General features: G+C 37.4%; 1 protein-coding gene across 8 annotated transcripts in view; it reads right to left on the bottom strand.

Annotated features, from left to right (window-relative positions):
* The window catches only part of OXR1 (oxidation resistance 1), a 275,865-nt gene that overhangs the window by 56,314 nt on the left and 199,803 nt on the right, over positions 1 to 19,748 (bottom strand). For 7 of the 8 annotated variants that reach the window (XM_048286458.1, XM_048286462.1, XM_048286456.1 and 4 more), the window contains 3 exons: positions 8,173 to 8,255; positions 2,321 to 2,428; positions 1,075 to 1,194 (listed from right to left, as the gene is read on the bottom strand). In XM_048286458.1, the coding sequence (XP_048142415.1) occupies positions 1,075 to 1,194; positions 2,321 to 2,428; positions 8,173 to 8,255 (311 nt within the window). The remainder of the gene's footprint in view (positions 1 to 1,074; positions 1,195 to 2,320; positions 2,429 to 8,172; positions 8,256 to 19,748) is intronic. The other variant, XM_048286461.1, reaches the window with a different exon arrangement.

The following is a 19,748-nucleotide window of genomic DNA, read 5'->3' as shown; positions in this document are numbered from 1 at the left end:
CAGACATAACAACTGGCACACTAGGACAGAGAAAAGGCATCACAGCAAAACCAAACAGTAATTTTCAGTAGAAGGGCCATCATAGACTTTGTAATGCAGCTTGGGAACCTGTTCAGCAATAAAGCAAAACCTTTCTATTTAAACTTGTCAGGACCAAGTCATGTAAGCAAATAAATAAATGCTTTAAGTCTCAAACCTTCCTAAACTTTGAGCACACAGAGTCCTGGAATAGATGTTTGACAGCTTGACTAACTACTATCAAAATATGCTACCAAGAAAATCTGTTATTTGAGAGAAAAAGATAATAACTGGGAAAAGAACAGTGGTGATGTATGCAGAAGCATCCAGATAAGGTCATAGTTGCAAAAACTTCAGAGAAGCTCAGGCTCAAATACTGAATCTTCCTGGTTGGATGGCTCCCTATGGAATGCTGTCAACAGCAAACCAGTGTTCCTGGAAAGACATTCTTCTACAAAGCCAGCTCCTACCCAAAAACCTACATTTGAGCTGAATTACAGCACAGCTTTGATGGCTAAACATTTTTAGCATTTTGAAAGTCAACAAAGGTAGAACTACTGAGTAGAAGTCAGCTAAAATTAATTCTGTATTAGCCCTTCACTGAAACCTTTTTTTTTTTTTTTTTTTACTTTATTTTGTGAAATTAAACTAGAGAACCCTCTCCCACACCTCTACAGCAAGCAGGGGGTACCTGAGCATTCCTGCCAATACATCATTTCGAGAAAAACTATCAGTAAGATTAGGGACAAATGTTTAACAAGCTCTGAAATGTAACAAATACAGAAACACAACAGAAACTAATTAAGATTCCAGTGTTCAATGACAGTATTTTGCTACAAGTAATTTGCCTTCAAATCAGTTTTCACATAGAAAACTGTCATTTAAAAAGATTAAATATTGTATTTACTTTTAAAAAGGATCTATTTTACTTTCAGCTGGAAGTGTTGTCAAGTACTTTCTCCCCAAAACAAAAGGATAGTTTAAGAAGAAAGCATAGCATCCGTAACATTTATCTTGTAAGGGAAAATTAATTTCAAGGACAATAGGTATACCTACATTTACTGTAGCCTTGTCAAGCTCTGCTTCGGAGGATGTAGGTGATAGGGGACTTACAGGACTTAGAGAGGGGGAGCTGTCCACACTAGAAATGTAGTCTGGGTCAGGAACATACAAAATCTATAAAGAAGATATAATGTAGTTAGAAGTCAGTAATGCTTTCAGATTTACTTTAGATTTCCCACCAATTCAGGTATATTCACTGCACTTTCTCAAAATAAACTACACAAAACCATTCCTGCAATAGGAATTGCTTTTAACAGAATTATGATTTAAGGGGGAAAACCAATACTATGCAAAGTACTTGAAATTTTAGCATTTCAAGTTTTTAAATGCTATATTGATATAATTTTGATTTTCAGTCAAAATAACCAAGGAAAAGGTTCAGATAGAAAGCATTAAAAATATACAGCATGCTAGAAATAAGAGTGTCCAAGGAAGATCTGTCCAATTATTTCTCTTGCTATGACTCTATTATCTGAGCAAAGAGGAAACAGACTCACTGAATATAGAAAAAAAAAATTCAACTGAAGGTATTCACACCTGTAATACATTATTTCAGCCATGGTAGGCATTCAATCTACCTAGAGAAAGTTCTGCAGCAATCAGTAATGAACACAGAATTTTATCAAATAAAGTGCAAATACCAAATGGCCAATGGCTAACACCATAGTTGACCTATCACTTGTTTCCAGGCCTGGCTTTCAAGAAGTGAAAATTGAAGGCAAAAACAGGAAGAAAAAAAAAAAAAAAAAAAAAAGGCAATACTGATCTATAATAAATGAATGGTAATTCATATACTGCTGGTAAAGCCATCAAGTTTCCAGAGCGGAACAGAAACATTATTCAATTTATTAAAATAGAATTGCAGGTAGTAATATCCAGTCACGGAATGTTGTTTGTAAGCTGCACCCTGAATGTGTCTGCTGAACAAGAATTGGTAAACAGCCTGCTATATTTGCAAAGCAACAATCTGGCTTGTACCTAAGTGTTATTATTGTACCATTAAGTACATCTAGTTTTAGAAGTCCTCTTCAGAAGAGAGACAGGTAGCTTCCTTACATGTTTCCTTTTTAGGCAGTTATTTAATAGGCATAAGGAAGTAATAGACTAGAGAAAAAAGAAAAACTCTTTAACAAAGCCAATAGGAAAACCAGTAAGAGAAGTACTTCAGCACTCTGGTAAGATTGAGAAATATAGCAAAGAGGACTTTGTTGGATAAGTAACGTAAATAGTGTAATAGTACCTGTCCAGGAACGACTGCTCTGGAGAAAAGCTTATTTAATTGAACCAGTTCATTGGGTGTTGTATCAAATTTCAAGGCAATACTGTTTAAAGTATCTCTTGATTCCACCTGTATCAATTGAGGATAAAAAAAACAAAACAAATCTGTAAGCAGTTAGTTCAAATAGTGGCCTACAAATTTTAGCATGTGTAGATTTACCAAGGTTCTGATGAACTTTTATGTCTTCATTTCTTATGACTGCCCATGCCCCCCAAAAATCAAACAACAAAGCCACCCCAAAAAACATACCTACCCCCTAAATATTAGTCTATTGCAATCCCATGTAAAAACACATGCCTTCCCACTATGTTTCCAGGTGGCCAGAGTGTCAGTCACACAGCTTGAGCTGTAGGCTCAGCTACTGCACCAGAACTTCTGGTCTACAAATTCACCGCTGGTTACCACTGGGCCAATACACCGTTGACTGGGTTTACAGAATGATTTATTCCCCCTCTTCAACTCCTTTTCTCCACTCTTCACCTACAGAAAAGCTGAAGAATTCTCTCCATAAATATAAACACACTCTTATTACTGAAATAAGCTTCTGTTAGACCCTGACTTTCAAGCAAAATCCATCACTGAGAAAATGCAAAAATGATGAAGCAAACCAGGTCGACTACTATGACAGCAGATGAAGCATAAGTGTTTTGAGAAAGTGATTCCCAACTAAGGAAAGGATTTTTTCAAGCTCATATTCTGACCTCCATCTCCCAAAGTGTATTTAAAATCCGCTACCAGAAGAAAGCAAAATTAAAAAAAAAAAATTTGTACACAAAGACTATTTCAGAATAAAGAACTCATAGCCTTAGGAATAATGGAGATACAAGGAAACAAACAACCAAAACGTTTACTGCATAATGGCACAAGGCTTCATAAACACTGTACCAGGAAAAAATAGACTTTATCAGTTAAGACAAGATGAAGCTATAGAAGGTAAGATACATTTCCAGCTAAGTATCAGTAGAGCTAGAGAATTCTTTTCCAGATCATTTTGTAAAGGTGCAATTGTCAACCTAGATTCACCAACAAAAAGATATAAGCATTGCCAAAGAAAAAGCAATTAGATTTTTTAAGATAGGATTAGAAATTTATTACAAGACTTCTTTACACAGGAAGCCAATAAGCTAAACAAAGCAGCAAACACCTCTCTCCACTAGTATTTCCAGTATGGAAGACTGTATTGTAGTAGCTCTCAGTCATTCAGTACTGGGTGATCACAGATATACTAAAAAATAAGAATATTTTCATATGCCATGTTTAATTGATACTAAAGCAGAAATCAAAACAGAACTGTAACCAAACCAAATATGTACCATGTGCTTCACAGACCATAACAAAACTAATCACCAAATCAATGAACAGTAGTGTTCCCATCAGAAGCTCTATATAATACAAAAGGTTTGCTAAAACAAACCGTAAAGTGAAATTCAAAAGCTTTGCTTAAGTTTGCTCTCACATAAATATTGAAGGACAACAGTCAGCTGCTAGGTAAATATTTCTTATGAATCACTTAATGATTGAAGCAATTGAGATTTTAGACTAACTTATGATATAAAACATATTAAAAGCATTCAATTAAAAACCACAAAGATTAAGCCCTTTTTAGAGTGTGTTCACTCTTTATAGCCTTCAGAAATAAAAACATCTTGTGAGATAGCTTGGCAAGTAAAGGGTTTATCTCACTCATGATGAACACAATAGCAAGTGTAAGATTCCTTTTTGTTTGGCTGTGAAGTTCGCACAGGCAAATTTCCACACTACATGGGACTTCAGGGACCAGCATAGATACCTTCTTAAAACAAAGACACTGCTCACATAATAGAGACTTCCTGAAGTATCTTCCTAGATTCAAAGGCCTCCTTTTGAATTCTCATGCCCTCTACTATTCTAAAAAGTAGAATCTGAACAGCCAAAAGATCAAAGAACAACTTTGTAGAAAAGCACAGAACTAACAAGATTGAAATAGTGCCACCACATACCACGGATCCCCAGCTTTTCCCCTATCGATTCACTACTGTAAGAGAAGGCAAGAAATTATTCCTTCTCTCTCAGAAAATAAAGTTTCTATAAATTGAGGTAGCTATTCAAATGCTATTCTGAATATTAAAAATCTAATATAAATATTTGGATATTAAATCTTCATTAAGAATACACCCATGTTTGTCAGGTGCACTTGTGTGTACCAGCAGACAGAACTTCAGCCACCAATGTCTCTGGTTCAAACTACCTTCATTTCCCTCAGATCAACAGCTGGCAGTTATTTAAAAACTTTATTTTAAGCCAAATTCTCTACTGATATTTTAATGAACTATACTGTAATTGCATTTCAACAGTCAGAATTCATTCGTTCTTCCATTAAGAATTAGACATCAAACACATATGAGTCAGAGTGCAGAGATAATTATTTTTTTATTTCAACACTAGATGTCCACAAGCCAGAAAGCAATCAAACAATAATTTAAGAGTATTAAAATGAACTAACAAAACCAAACAGATGGGAAGACTAAAGAAAAGAGTGAGGACAAACGGGAGCAGGTAACACAACTTTGGCACTGTACTCAAGCCTTTAGAAATACCAATTATGACTGTATTAACTAATTGTTAATAGGCCCAATTTACATAATAAGCAACATCAGTAAAGCAAATCTTTTAAGTATCATAAAGCCAACTTCAAAAATAATTAGTAAAAGACAAAAGATGAAGTAACACCACCATTATGATCTACATTTCCTATATTCCCCAAAATGCGTTAAAAGATTATGACAATGGCATGCTCAAGGAAAAGTAGCAGTCAGACAAGAAGACACCCCTTGGGTTTGAAATGGAAGAGCAAAGAAATTTAAAAGAAAAAAAAAAATCACCAAAAACTCCAAAGTGTGTAGTTGTCTAAATAGCATGTAAAGGCTTACAATGACAACAGATAGTGACACCAGAAGAGAACCCCTAGCACACTCTATACACAGGCTGAAAACTCAGTCTTGAGGCTACAGTCTACTAAAGGCTTCTGTGACCCTCCAGAACTGATACTAGGCTCTTTCCATAACCTGGACAACATAAGCTGCATATTAAGTACTTATTCACTACTTCAAGAGAAGAGCACAGCCTTCAATCCCCAGAGAGATAAAGGGAAGTCTTACATTGGAGCCTCTAAACACTGATAAACCAGATCATCCATTTCAATTGCTCACTTATAAACATTTTCTTAAACAAAACCCAAACATATCTGTAAATAACCACATTCTTTCTTCTCCTCAAAAGGAAGAGCAGCTAGAAGGCTTTTACTGAAGTCACATGACTGCTAGGATGCTACAACCACTGGTGATCAGTGGGCCACGCTGTCTGCTCATGCTCCATTATTCACCCATAGTTGGCCCTTCTGACACCTATAGGCAGGCACCAGTTGTGTCTGTACACACAACATGGAACATAAAAGGCTGAAGGGGAAAACATATGGCTTGAGCACCAACTGTGAATTCTGAAAAAACTAACAATATCAATTTGCATCTAATATGTTGACTGACACTGAGAAAAGGATACTCTATTAAAAGCTATCTGTTCAATGTCTAAGCAATATCAGCAAAAATAAACCTCACTATCCTTTACAGGCAGTTAGGACTTACTTCCGTCAATTAGTACCATATCTACTGACATCTTCTCTCTGCTGCTACATACAGAACAGCAGGTTCAAGTTTTCATACCTTGGGAATTTTAGATTAAAATCTTAAACATTACCTGCATTTTGTCTTTAGCTTTAAAGTGAAAATTTATTTTATTGTTTATTTGTTCCATAGTAATTCTGTTTTCTAAAAAAACTCTGGTGCGAAGTCTACGTCATATTAAAACCCCATAGTCTGCATCAGTGAGATGCCAACTCACTCCGAACTTCAGGAGTACAAAGACCTTCCCTCCTAAAACCATGTAGCCACTGGAAAAAAACTGACATATTAAATTGTTATCTAAAAAAAGGCAAAATGCACCACTAACTTCAACAATGCCGGGAGGTGAGGGGCAGTCTGGTTTCCATCTTCATTCTCTAATAGTTTTTAAAGAAGCAACACATGCAGGTATATAAATACGTATGTGTGTACACATATGTGTTGTCACTGTGACAGGAAGTAGGACTAAGTCAGAAACCAGACACAAGTGCATCTCTTCACATGGAATAAAGTCATAAATAACAATAGTAACAAATTACCACAATAGTTACCAGACCTCTCTTACAGTGAGCATAAGCTCAGTTCCTAAAGGTTAGATCTGTGCATTTTATCAAAATACATGTACACAGTATTAATCAAAAAGATCCAAAAACACGAGCTACTCAAATGCTTCATGAGTGAAATGCACAGCAAGACCTGACAGAATACAGCATTTATGAAGCTGAAATGCACCGTGTTCTATACGTGCAACAGGCTCCCTTAGAAGGTGGACTAAGTTTAATGACAAAAAGCCATTGATTCCTGTGAATCATCTTTTTGACTCACAAGGAAGTGATGCATACTTCAGTACATATTAAGAAAGCTATTTTTAAATCTAAAACCCCACCTACTGGAACACAAAAACCTGCAGAAATACATGACAACTTGACACAAACACACCAAGTTAAAAAAAGGAAAGCTTGTTGCTTTTACTTTGCCTGGAATCTTACATACCAAAGTAAAAGCACTCACATGATGGCAAGAGCCAAATTACAGGATTTACTGAGTATGGATGCCAGTAATACAGAGCTACACCTGATCATTTTTTCCAGGTATTTCAAACCAAATGGGTTAATACAACATCAACAACAGTCACATTTACATTAACATTCAACTGCAAGAACCTAAACAGCAAGAATTTCTGTTTTGAATTTCAACTTCAAGAAGTCTCTAGCACAGGCTAGAATTATATTCAAATTCTGATAGAAGCCACACTAATTAAGTGCTTCTTGCTCCTCTACACACATACTCTGTCTCTCTCCAAATGACTATCACAGCCTTCTCAGTACTTAAGCAATATCACAGCTTGGCTTAACGTAACAGAGTTAAGTCTCCTCCACATCTCTTATTCCTGGAATAAGAGAAAACCAAAAGGTCAAGTAAAGACTTTTCATAAAGAAGTTCTCATCATTTTTATTTATCATGTCCAGCTTCAAAAGCATTCAAAGATAACTGTGGCAGACTTCCTCTATTTTAACATCAACTCTATAAGCATTATTTATAGGCTTAATTATATTTCCAGTATAACACAAGACAGATACTTCTCACTTCTGTTTCCCTTAGTAACCACAAATGTGAAAGCTGACTGCAGCACAGTTTGAGGGTCATTTCAAGAACAGAACAGGGAAGAGAAAGGCTCCATTTTCAGATACTGGTGCAGAAACAGAGTTATACAGTAAAAGGCACAGATCTATGGCAATTATTAGGAGAATACCAGAAGGTCAGTATCAAGATACAGCTTCCCTTCCCAACTTTATTCTGTTATTTCCCCTGACAGCAACAGTTTATTAATAATGCTGAATGCAGAGAACTTGCACATAATTATATAACTATTGTTATTTATTTTTTCTAACTAGTTACCTAAAAGTAAACCAGTCAACAGTTTGATTAGCTTGGGATTTTTAAGGGGAAAAAAAAAAAAAGGCACTTAAAGGGAAAAACAGCATAAGTACTAATAGCTAATTCCCTAATTTAATTTCTGTCAAACTAGACTATCAAATACACAGAATTCTACAATTAAAGGTAATGCACATTACAGTTTTGCTTATATTTTGTAATGCAACTTTTTAGCCTGCACTTGCTTTGCAGTAACATTCTAACAATAAAGCAGTAACTTACAGAATATTCAAGAGTCCCTCTAGGTTTTTGAAAAGACATTCGTCGCCCATCTTTCTTGTCTGGGGTCTTCTTCTGGCCAGTGTCTGAAAAAAATTGAGGCAATGCGTGTGTTAAATTCATTTTCCTCTCTCAGTACTGTCACAGGCTGCTGACTACAGCCCCGTGGGCAGACATCTAATCCACCAGTTACACAGCTTACTCCTGCTGATTCCAACAGACACCAGCTGCTAAAATAGGGACTTCATTCCTCTGCAATGCTTTAAGAATTTGACCAATACAAACAACTGATAACTGGAAATCAACTAACTGCAGAAGTACTTGCTGCTATCCAGGAAGCAATTAATGAAGACTAAATAGGACATTGACCCCATCAGGCAAGCAACATTTCTGGAATTGCTGTGTTTAAGTGATCTTATACCCAGTCCGCTTCCATCTAGAATTCCTGTATGTTTGATCTAATCACTGGAGATTTTTTGTCCCTGTTGGATAAGTACAGAGTATTTAAAGGTTTTTCATAAAATAAAGAGCACAGTGTTAAATTAATAATTATTCTATCTGTAGCAAACACATAGAGCTTGTAAATAAACACTGAAGTTTCTAAAGAAATAATACAAATTAAGAACTGTTCCTTTTTATTGGGGCACTGTATTTTGATGACCTCTGTTTCACAGGCCATATAGACAACAATCTGTAACTAAAGTACATTCTACTACTTTATACTAACTGGCTTGATATTTATGATAATCACGATGCACTGGTGTAGTTATATGGTTCAACAGAAAGCACATACATCTTTAGAAAAGTGAGGGTTTTAACATCTGCATCTATACACACACACACGGATTTTTTAGATGAATCTCTTAAAAGATTAAGTCTCCACCACATGGCCTCTGCCTTCAACAATTAAATATCTGCTATTAAGGAGCCCAAAATACTTATGTGAACGAGACATTAAGTTTTCAAGTTACAGTGGGATTAGTTATACTCCCATTTTGAAACATTCAAATTTGTTACCATAATTTACTCAAATATTTCAACCCAAATTGAATAGAAGAAAGAAACCTTATAAAATGTATTTTTAAAAAATATTTTAGCATGGCTACATTAAGAATAGAAAACTTACTGTAATCCATTTAAGCCTCATCTGAACTACTAAGGAAACATGCTATAAACCAACAGCATCTTTTAGTGTATTATTAGATTTAATTAGTATCATGACTCCAACACTGGAAAAGAGACTAGATAAGTATTGGCACAACTTTCATACACCCACTCCCAAATTTCTACATGGATAGCCAAAACTATCAGGACGTAGAGGGCAGGGAAATCACTATGTAAATTACACAGCAAGTACTGCACTGCCAAAAAAATAAGAAACAAAATGAAATTATGAAAAAAAAAAAAAAAACACATGAAGAAACCTACCTCAGAAGTATCTTACATTTTCTATATAGGACAAACTGCACAGGACAACAAAGTAGTGATTTCTAGCAGATCCAACATAAATAATCTCCTGTGATATTCTTTATATATATAAAAGAAGGAAATAAACTTTAGCCTAATTCATCCTTTTTTATATATTGAAAAAAGCCTGAGAAAGTATGTGCCCATACCTAAAATCGATCTATAGATGGTAATTATTAAGTTTTTATAGCTATGAATGACATTCAAGACTGAGCCTAAAAAGTTTCTAGCAATTCTAAAAACCTATACACTAACTCTGCATGCTGCTATCTTCATTCAATACATGAAAAAGTATTTCTTCTCTTATTTACTAATAGCAGTTTTAAAAAATTAGCTGAAAGAAACATTCATTTCTAATTATATTCATAGTTTTTAAACATACTACAAACGTCTCTGAGGGAAATGAAGCCAACTCAGTAACAAATAAAATACATTAGAAGTTTATGTGTAGGCTTAGCAGCAGACAACATTCCCCTGTCTAAGTCAAATATTTTGTTACCAGAGTTTTTACCAGACCTTGCAGCACAACAGGTGCCTCCTCAGCAAGCTACAGAAAAATAACAGCTGCTTGACTGTAGCTGTTCCAGTTTTTTCAACCCTAATCAAAGCTTTGCCAAGAGCCTAATCATTTTCTTTAAAGAACAGTCTGGGTCAAATAATCCTAAGAAAAAGTCCAAGGATGCAACTGAAAATAGAGTGATCTCATCCAGGCTCCCTCACATGCCATAATCTATAAATGGAGAGCCCTTACTGCAGAACAAGTTGTCTTCTTCCCCTCCTCCCCACCATTAGATGGAAGTAGAGAAGCCCCATACTACAAATATGTATACACACACTTCAATTGTATATAGCCCAATGCACTTTGTGGGGTTTTTTTCCTCAACCCAAATTTAAGTTTCCTTTTCCTTCTTACTAGTTCAAGTGTCTGAAGAGCTTGCAGACAGGTGCCACTCAAGAGGCCAAGATAAATTATTGTCTCCCTTTCCAGTAACTGAGCATCAGAATGAAGTCTTGGACAAATAACCACTTCTGTTCCTTATGCCAGAAATAAAAATGGAAAATGATTTCTTCTTCACAGCAGAAGAACCTGCTGCTTTAGATTAAGAATCACAGAATAATCATAAAATATCCTGAGTTGGAAGGGACTCACAAGGATCACTGCATTCAGCTCCTGGCCGTGCCCAGGAGAACCCTAAGAATCATATCATGTGCCTGAAAGCATTGCCCAAACTCTCACAGTCTTGGTACTGCAACCACTTCCCTGGGAACACTGTTCCGGTGCCCAGTCATTCTCTGCTTGAGGAAGCTACTCTTAATATCCAACCTGAACATCCCTTGACACGGCTTCATGCTATTCCCTCAGGTCCTGTCACTGGTCAGAGGGAAGAGACCAGTACTAGCCCCTCTGCTTCCCTTCTTGAGGAAGCTGTAGACCACTGGGAGGTCTCCCCTCAGTCTCCTCTTCTGCAAGCTGGACAGACCAAGTGACCTCAGCTACTCTCATATGGTTTCCATTCTAGGCCCTTCACCATCTTCAGAGATTTGAGAGAGCTCTGGTAATTACAGGAAAGTAAGATCAAACAGAGGGTAGGGGTGGGGAAGGCAGGTCCTTGTTGAAGGTACCTTGCAGGAAAGCAGATGACAGGAGAACTCCTACCACAAGTTTTCCAGGAACTTATCGTCTGCAGTTAGGGACTTTTGATGTCCTCCCCTCCCATACCTAAGACAGTAAATCCTACTCTTCCCATCAGTGCCCACTTCCATTCCTTCAGTCTGAAAGCATTCTCTCCCCCTCACTATATGGGTATAGGATTCAAGTGTTTCATAACCTGACACGATGTAAGTCTCCTGAGTCAACAAGAGATGGAGGCAGGCAACACTGAGCTCTGTGTGTGCTGACTAGCCAGCTGGCCAAGCTACCAAAATCCACACCTCTGCCCACAGCCCAAGTGCTCAAAGCTGTCTGCTCATACAGAACACATCAATTTTGACATAACCTCTCAGAAACAAAACTAGGATGTATTTCTACTGTGAAAATAGGTCAGAGTAGTAGAAACACGAATTCAACCTCCCTGATGACATATTACAAAGCCTCTATCTCTCACTAAACGAGCAGGCTATTCATTTTTGAGGGCAAAGTAAATGCATCTTTCAGCCATTTCAGTGCCCCTAGTATTCTAGGAAGCACATGAAAGCAGAAACAACTGCCAACATAGAATGCAGTGGTCTGAAAAGTCCTCAGACCCAACAAGAGTCAGTCTGACACTCTCATTTTACTTATTTTCCAGGTAACTGTTGCACAGGAACTCATCTTGCCAGGTTACACACAACCATTACTTCATCTGCCAGCAGCAAGCCAGTGAGACTAACAGAAGCTGATGCTCTCAGACCACACCAAGAAAAACCTGACACCACTAACCACACTACACACAACCCCAAGAGTCAAGTAACTTGTTTAACAAGGGGATCTGTCGTGCTATGTTATCAGAGGTCTTAGCTGTGCTGCTTTAGACAGAAAGAAGATTTGTTTTAACATCAGGATTCATGCTTTAATTCTCAACTACCTCTTCACAGGACTGGGCCTCCACAACAGCTTGAAACACTGAAGTGAAGAAGTGTATGCCAGATCCACGAATGACAAGAAAATATTTCAGCTAGGATTTAAAAGACTAGAACTAGAAAGATGTAGAACAGTGTTCAAAATGACACCAGACCAGTATTTAGTCTGAATGCATGGGCACAGAATCTTGAGGTTGAAATGACTATCATAAGAACAATTACATATGATCATCCAACACAGAGGAGGACTTACTGTTCCAACATACTTATACAAGATAGGAAAAAGGGGTTTATGAACATTATGTTTTAGGAAGATGCAGTTTTCAACAAGGCAGCTCTGACATTTAGTCAGGGGCATTCAACTGGAAATTGAAGTCAACTGAAGTCAAATTCCCAACATCTATAGGAGGGTTTCTATAAACTGCCTCTATATGACCCTGTGCCACTGAATTTTGGTAGACTGAAAATATTCTTGCAGCAGTGCTAGCTCAAATTATTACGACAAAACTGATATTTCGCATTTCTTAGTATGCCATCTGATCTTAATTGCAGGCCTTCAATTTGCTGTTTGCTGATGCTTTTAGCACATCTTTTGGACTTCTGGCACCAAGAGCTGGTAAAGAGAACTAGGATACAAGCTAAGAACTGCCTAGGAGGATCTTCAACCTCTGCATAGAGCAAAATGTATTCACTTTCCTTTACCCTCCTTTTCTGCACAATAAGCTTTAATCTCAAATAACTTGTAATGTTTCTCAGCTGCTATTCATTTCAATGTAACAAATACAACAAGAATCACTCTTTCCAGACAAACAAATTGATAAACCAAACAAATATCCTCTGATAAAAAGCAAAGAAGCTGGACAAGTCCACAATTATTGCAAATAATTTAAAATTAATAAATGAGCTTATTATGATCAAGAAGGTAAGAAAAGGATTATTTATCCACCCTCCAACAAGAACTGTACATTTGTGCATCAGATTTACAGATGTTTAAAAAAAAGGAAGAGGCAGCAACTTTGTCAAATTCTTGTCTAGGACACAGTTTTTCACAGGATCTTAAACATGCAGCACATATGGAGTAATGAATCAAAGTAAGAAAAGTAGTCTGAAATATTTCCAAATACATTTTTATTTAGCAGCACACGGAACAACTCACTAATTGATGAAACAGGAAGCATATATACTACATCTTTATTAGATTAGTTCTGCTCAATAACAATTAGATCATTATAATCTATTAATAAAGAAACAAAAGAGATTAAAGTAGGAAATCTTTATATTCCATAAGACCTGGTGACCTTACTCTCCTAACAGCAGAGACTACGTTTTAGTCAGCAACTGTCTCATTAACCCTTCTCCCCCTCCTGCAGTTAGATATGCTTATGATAATTACAGGAATATTATTTTCAGTTATCTTCCAATGTCATAGGAACCAGAAACAGAGGCCCCAACAGTAGCCTACAACATACTTGTAGTCTGCAGTTTTTTAGCCAAAATGGTAGGTTTTCAGACGACGGAAATGTCAAACAATGCCTCCTTCAGTCTCTTCTTGCTAAGCAACTGCTACTTGTTCTGTGATTCAGTCTTTCCAAGTCATGCTCTCAAAACTCTTGATACTTATCACTGCTCTCAACATGATGCTTTTGTTCACATTTTTCTCAAACCCCCAAGCTAAATGAATCTGAGACTTTGCTAATGTTGCATTAACACTTCGAACAAATCAGAATAGTTTTTTCCTGCAACATAGATACAGCATCAATCCAAATTCATTTTGTGTTCCCCCTAACACACAACACTCTGCTATACAGTCAGATGCATAGCTTGTAGGCAGAAATAATTTAATGTATGATTTCAGGAATAAAAACAATTGAAGAGAAACAAACTTAGGACACTTCTCCAAATGGCTAGGAGACAAAGTAAGCTTCATGCTTGATATTTCTGGTATGTGCATTATATGGGCTTTCTTCTAAAATAAGATTTCACATTCAAAGTAAACAAATGCTTTACCAAATTTTCAGATTATGCCACAGTATGTGTTAACCAACAATAAGCTTCCTTTCCTGTTCCATTTGCAATATACACGTATATCGTTTAGTACATTAGAAAGTACCTAACTTAAATCTCTACCGTCTGTATAATCTCTCTGCAGACCAAATATATCTTTTAATGGAAACTTACAAAAATGTTGTCTGCACTATTGATACAGTAAGTCAACTTTTCCAATAGCACCTGTCTACCGCTTTCAGGTATTGAAGCCCATTAGTTGTACATCTTCAAGCCTACACCATACCACATCAGCAGTTTGACCATCAAGCAGCAATATCAAGTCATATCCTGCTCACATGCAAAGGGATCTACTGTGGATATGGAATCATTCCCAGTGCCTCAGTAAACATCTTACTGTACAAGTTTATTGCATTAGGTCTGCAGATAAACTGGGGGGATCAGTCAACATACATGACAGCAGGCTGCCATTCAGAGGGACCTGGACATGCTGGGGAGCAAGCTGACAGGAACCTTATGGAATTAAGCAGGACAACAGTCTTCTGCACAGGAAGGAAGAGCTCTTGGTGTTGTACAGGTTGGCACTGCTCATCCAAGGGGCAGCTCTGCTGAAAAGAAACCCCAAGGATCTTGGTAGGCAGAAGCCAAACAGGAGCCAGAAGCATGACCTGGAAACAAGGGGGTCCAACAGCATCCTCAGCTCTATTAATAAGAACAGATGACAAGAGACTGAGAGCACACCTATTATCCTTAACCCGCCACTCTGACTGCTTTTGGAACACTGGCTCTAGTGTCCCTGTCCCTCTCCCCCTGCCCCCATTCAATACAATGAAGACATACATAAACAAAACTGGTTTGGTGAAGGGACTCCAAGGTAGTCAGGGGCTGTGAGAAGAGGCCAGGAGAACAGAGCTCCTCCAGCCTGAAGGAGAGGTGGTTTTGGAGGACTGTAACAGCAGTCATCCTCTACCTTCTAGATAGCCTTCCCGCAGGTGTCAAGATGACAGAGCCAGGTTCCTCAGTGACATACAGTAGGAGAACAAAAGGTAACAAAGAAGAAACAAAAGAGCTTCTGAGTAAAGAGAAGGCAAAAAACCCTTCAGTGCAGCTGTGCAGTTTCCATCTTTGGACACTCCAAACCTGAATAAAGCACTGGGAAACCTAGCTTGAAGTCATCATCTTCCCCACTTTAAGCAGCGCTAAAAAATCTTGCCATTTGCGTTATCTGTTAACTATAATTCCTTCCACATTTTTTCTGGCAAGCAATACAGATACCTAAGGCCACCACCTAAGGCCAGAGGGAGATTTATACATATAATACAAGGTGTGTTGCTTACTGATGAACAGTAAATTATTATTCATACATGTAGTGACCTGAAATGCTGCCATGAGTATGAAGTTCTCAATAAAATATCACCTTCTAAACTCTTTGAATGTTAGAAATGGAAATTAACCAGAAAAATTAAGATAAAAACCACAATCAATGTTACACATTAAAACAAAAATGCAATACAGTCAAAGGACACCAGAATAACAGAAAAAGATGTTTCAGTCATCTGCTAGATTAGCTTATAAACTAAACTTCAGTTAAACATCTGATATATCAGAATCCTGATGAACAGTAAAAACTGGTTTAAGAATTGTGAAATATGTAAAAAATTCAGTAAAGAGGAGAGAGAAATAGAAATCAGGAGAACGGAGGGGTATATTAATGAGATCTCAACGGAGTAGTTTTTAACACAGTTTAACTGCACATCAGCAGACGCTCAAAAGGACAATCAAGAGCAAAGGCTGGGTAAAAGAACATACAATGAATTCTGCAGCCCCAGAGCCTGGAGAAAAAGGTGCAGGGAAAGATGTAATAGTACAAAGCAGAACCTGAAGTAAAAGATCATTTAACATCACATGCACCAAGAGAATACTCAAGAAATCCTGTATACTAGTAGCGCAGAAGTCTCAAGAAGAACTTGTGCATACATTAACATATCACAAGATGACTGAGTCACCAGCCTGATACATTCCAAGATCACATTTGCTTCTTATGCCTGTACCAACTGAATTATTTTCAGACATGATAGCGAAGCATTAGCGTCTTTGTAAAGGGTGCCGGTACATTTCATATGTGCTTCATCCGGAACAGTGTGTACAAGAAAACTCACAGAACTGCATCTCCCCAGTTTGAATCCTCTTTCCTACTTTATCATACACCTGTTAATTTCTTAAAAATGAGGTACTGAATAAAGATGAAAGGAGAAAATAACCTGCCTTATTCTCAGACAAATTTTTAAAAAGGAAGATATTAACTTTTACAGCAGGACTTGAAAAATGTATTATAACTTGGCACTGCACATTTATCTTTCTAATGCACTGCTGCTACCTTGACCACAGTACAGAGGACTGACAAGCCACACAGCTCACTGGATATACTGTATATGGTAACCTTACCAATCAAGACTCCAAAGCTGGTATGAAAGAAATGTAAATAAGCCCACAGACCACATGGTTCAGAACTGAACAACAAGTTGAACCTGAGGGAGAAAAACAACAACAACAACAACAACAGTTTCAATACAAGGCAGCTAGAAAAACTTCCCTGACAGACTGGTTGAGAGGAGTCTCGGAATCACTGATTTTTATTTAACTTCTGTAGTTAATGAGAGACACACTGCAGGACGTCAGCACTACCTGTGCAGTTTATCTTCTCCCTCCATTAAGTGACCACAGAGAGAAGTGAGGTGAACATGTCTAGGAGGCAAGAAGCACAAGACTCCAGGTATGAAAGTATATCCTCACAGAATCAAAGTGTTATCCAGAAGAGAAGCCTCTTGAATGCATTTACTCCAGCCTCCAGTCTGAAGTAGAATTACTGTCAACATCAAATCAGGTCAGCTTAAAGCTGTCCTGATGGAACACTCTGTGTGAAGTTTTTTCTACTGTCCAGTTTGAACCTCCTAAGCTAAAACTCATGGCTTCTGCTCCTCCTTGATCTCTTACCACTGAGAAGAGTGTGTCCCTTTAGGTATGTGTAGGCCATAATTAGATTGCCTCTAAGTTGCCTTGGTCTCCCTTTGCATAACTAAGGCCCAGCTCCCTCAAAACCTACTCAGAGGTCATGCGCCCTGTGCCCCTAAATATACTGTCTGGACCCGCTATAGCTCCTCAGCAGCTCTCTTTAACAGTGGTACACAAACCAAAGAGCACATTCAATGTGTAGCCTCAGCAATGTCACAAAAAAGAAGCAAAACCTCACTGCTGGTCACTCTCCTCGCACAGCAGACAAACCACATACCAGAGTGAACTATGGGATGTGCTGCTGGCATCTTTTAAGTAAGAGGTTTGTATAGATGAGACTCAAATTAAACTGAATGTTCAGGTTAATTCTGCAGTAAAGATAATTCTTAATCACACATTCCCTAAAGCCTTGAGTTGCATCTTAAAACAAATAAAACACATACAACTTCAGCATGCTAACACCTATGGTACATTACAATAACCAAGAAAACTACATTCTGTTCTAGCTAAAGTTTCTAGGTAAATCCAGGCTTGAATACATACATATTAGCTCTTCCTATAAATTATCAATAGACTATATTTAGAAGCTATATTTCATAGCTTACAAGCCTTTTTTAAAAAAAATAAGTTTACACTGACATTGAGAGTGCCTTTACTATTGAATTACTGATTATCTTTGCATTTTTATCCTCCATCACAATCATTAAAAAAAAAAAAAATCTTTATAAAGTTTTTTCACTGACTAACTAGGCTGCTGACACAAACAGTGTAAACCGGATAAACAGGTTTACAGACTCCTGTGGCACTACTCAGTCTCCCAGCGCATCCTCTCTCCCTACTAAGAAATACTATAAACTGTTCTGTATGTATCCAAAGAAGTGATTTAAAGCACAGCCTTTGAACACACTTACCTCCCTGAGCTTGGAAACCTGATAAGAAAAGCTGTTCAACTGTTCAAAAAGACAAGCATGGAAACAGTAAAGGTAAAACTACTAATATTACATGAATTAAATTGAGATACTTCATTGTAGAAGCTGAAAAAAGGTTGGGGTTTTTTTTGTTTCAGAAAAGTGGAAACATGGTTTTAAGGAATTTATGATGAACTGTTCTCCTAACAAGTAATGCACAGTCACAGCTGAACCACACACACACACACACAAAAACAACCCCAAAAAAAACCACTGAAAGCCCTAAGTGGGGAAGAAAAACAGAGTAATAGGTAGGCCTGGATCCAGAACACTGCACAGAGTAAACATTTGGAGTATTAAGAATCTGCCACTAAGTCTTAAGCTAATGCCAGGGGACCCATCTCTAATTAAAACAGAGGTTTGATTTCAAATGAAGCACTGCAATCACTGTTACAGCTTCCACAGCACCCATTACCAAGTCACAGGTGGTTTGTGAAAGCCAGCAAAATGCTTGCCAGAAGAATTCTACAGTCACAAGAATGTGTTTCTGCCCATAACTGACAGAAACCCTGTGAAGGGGAAGGCAGCATGGCAGGGCTGAGGTCTACTTGCCTTGCACAGTATGTTTTTCCTAGGTTAGTGAAAAAAGCACATTAAAGTCCATATATACACAAACTCACCCTGCATTCTAGAACTTGTCATTAACACAAATATTAAGCATTACATTATGAAGGCATCTGAGAAAATACATTTTCTGCTCAAAGCTAGAGGGAAAAAAAACCCCAGAACATTACAGTGCAGTCTAAATTAATCCTTTCTCCCAGAAGAAGAGGGGGAAAAACAGAGCTTTTCCCTCCAAGAAATCCCATGGATCACAAGAGATGCTTTATACTAACAGCTGAACACAAGGCCTTGTAAGTGATTAAATGACCAGAAAATGCTAAAGCATTTTACTTCCATTTTGGTTCCGCAAAAGAGTGTAAGTAATCTTTGTCAAAAAGTCTTTAACTGTTTGCAGAGGCCTTGTTCAAGGTACTTCATTTCACTGCTGAAAAACAAGTTACTGTCTCTGCCTGTGTATGTTGGGGGGGAGGGACATGAAATAAATAAAGAGTGGCACTGTAAATATAGCCAGTTACCAATTATCCTTTCTGAGCAAGAAGTGATCCAATGCACACAAGGAAACACTATTTACACCTGACTGGCTGCATGGGCATTCCTATTACCTTGCCTACTACACTGAGTACCAGACCTAGTTTCTCTTCATGATAAAAAATTATTTTACTCTTTCAAAATAACATACACTAACACAGAAACTTAATGCAATTTAATATTACATTTCAGTAGAGACCTGAGTTCAACTTCACCTAGAAGCTATAACAAACATTCATTCATCCACTTCACACAAAGTTTCTCAAAACGGGAAAAAAGGAAAACATTTACTATTCATTGTATACTGCTCTTTATTTATTACAAAGCACTTTCACAAACTTAATTTCCTATGTCTTTTTCTTTCCACGCAATCATTAGATCATGCTGCTCTTACTAGATATGTCATGACTTGATTTTAATTCCTAGTCAATAGCATTACCTCTTTAGAGTTCTCACTGCATGCTCCTCTTCTGCATA

Source organism: Corvus hawaiiensis, chromosome 26 (genome assembly GCF_020740725.1).
Source record: "Corvus hawaiiensis isolate bCorHaw1 chromosome 26, bCorHaw1.pri.cur, whole genome shotgun sequence".
In the NCBI taxonomy this organism is placed as follows: Eukaryota; Metazoa; Chordata; class Aves; order Passeriformes; family Corvidae; genus Corvus; species Corvus hawaiiensis.
Note: the sequence above shows the minus strand (reverse complement) of the source record. Positions and strands in the feature narration are given on the sequence as shown.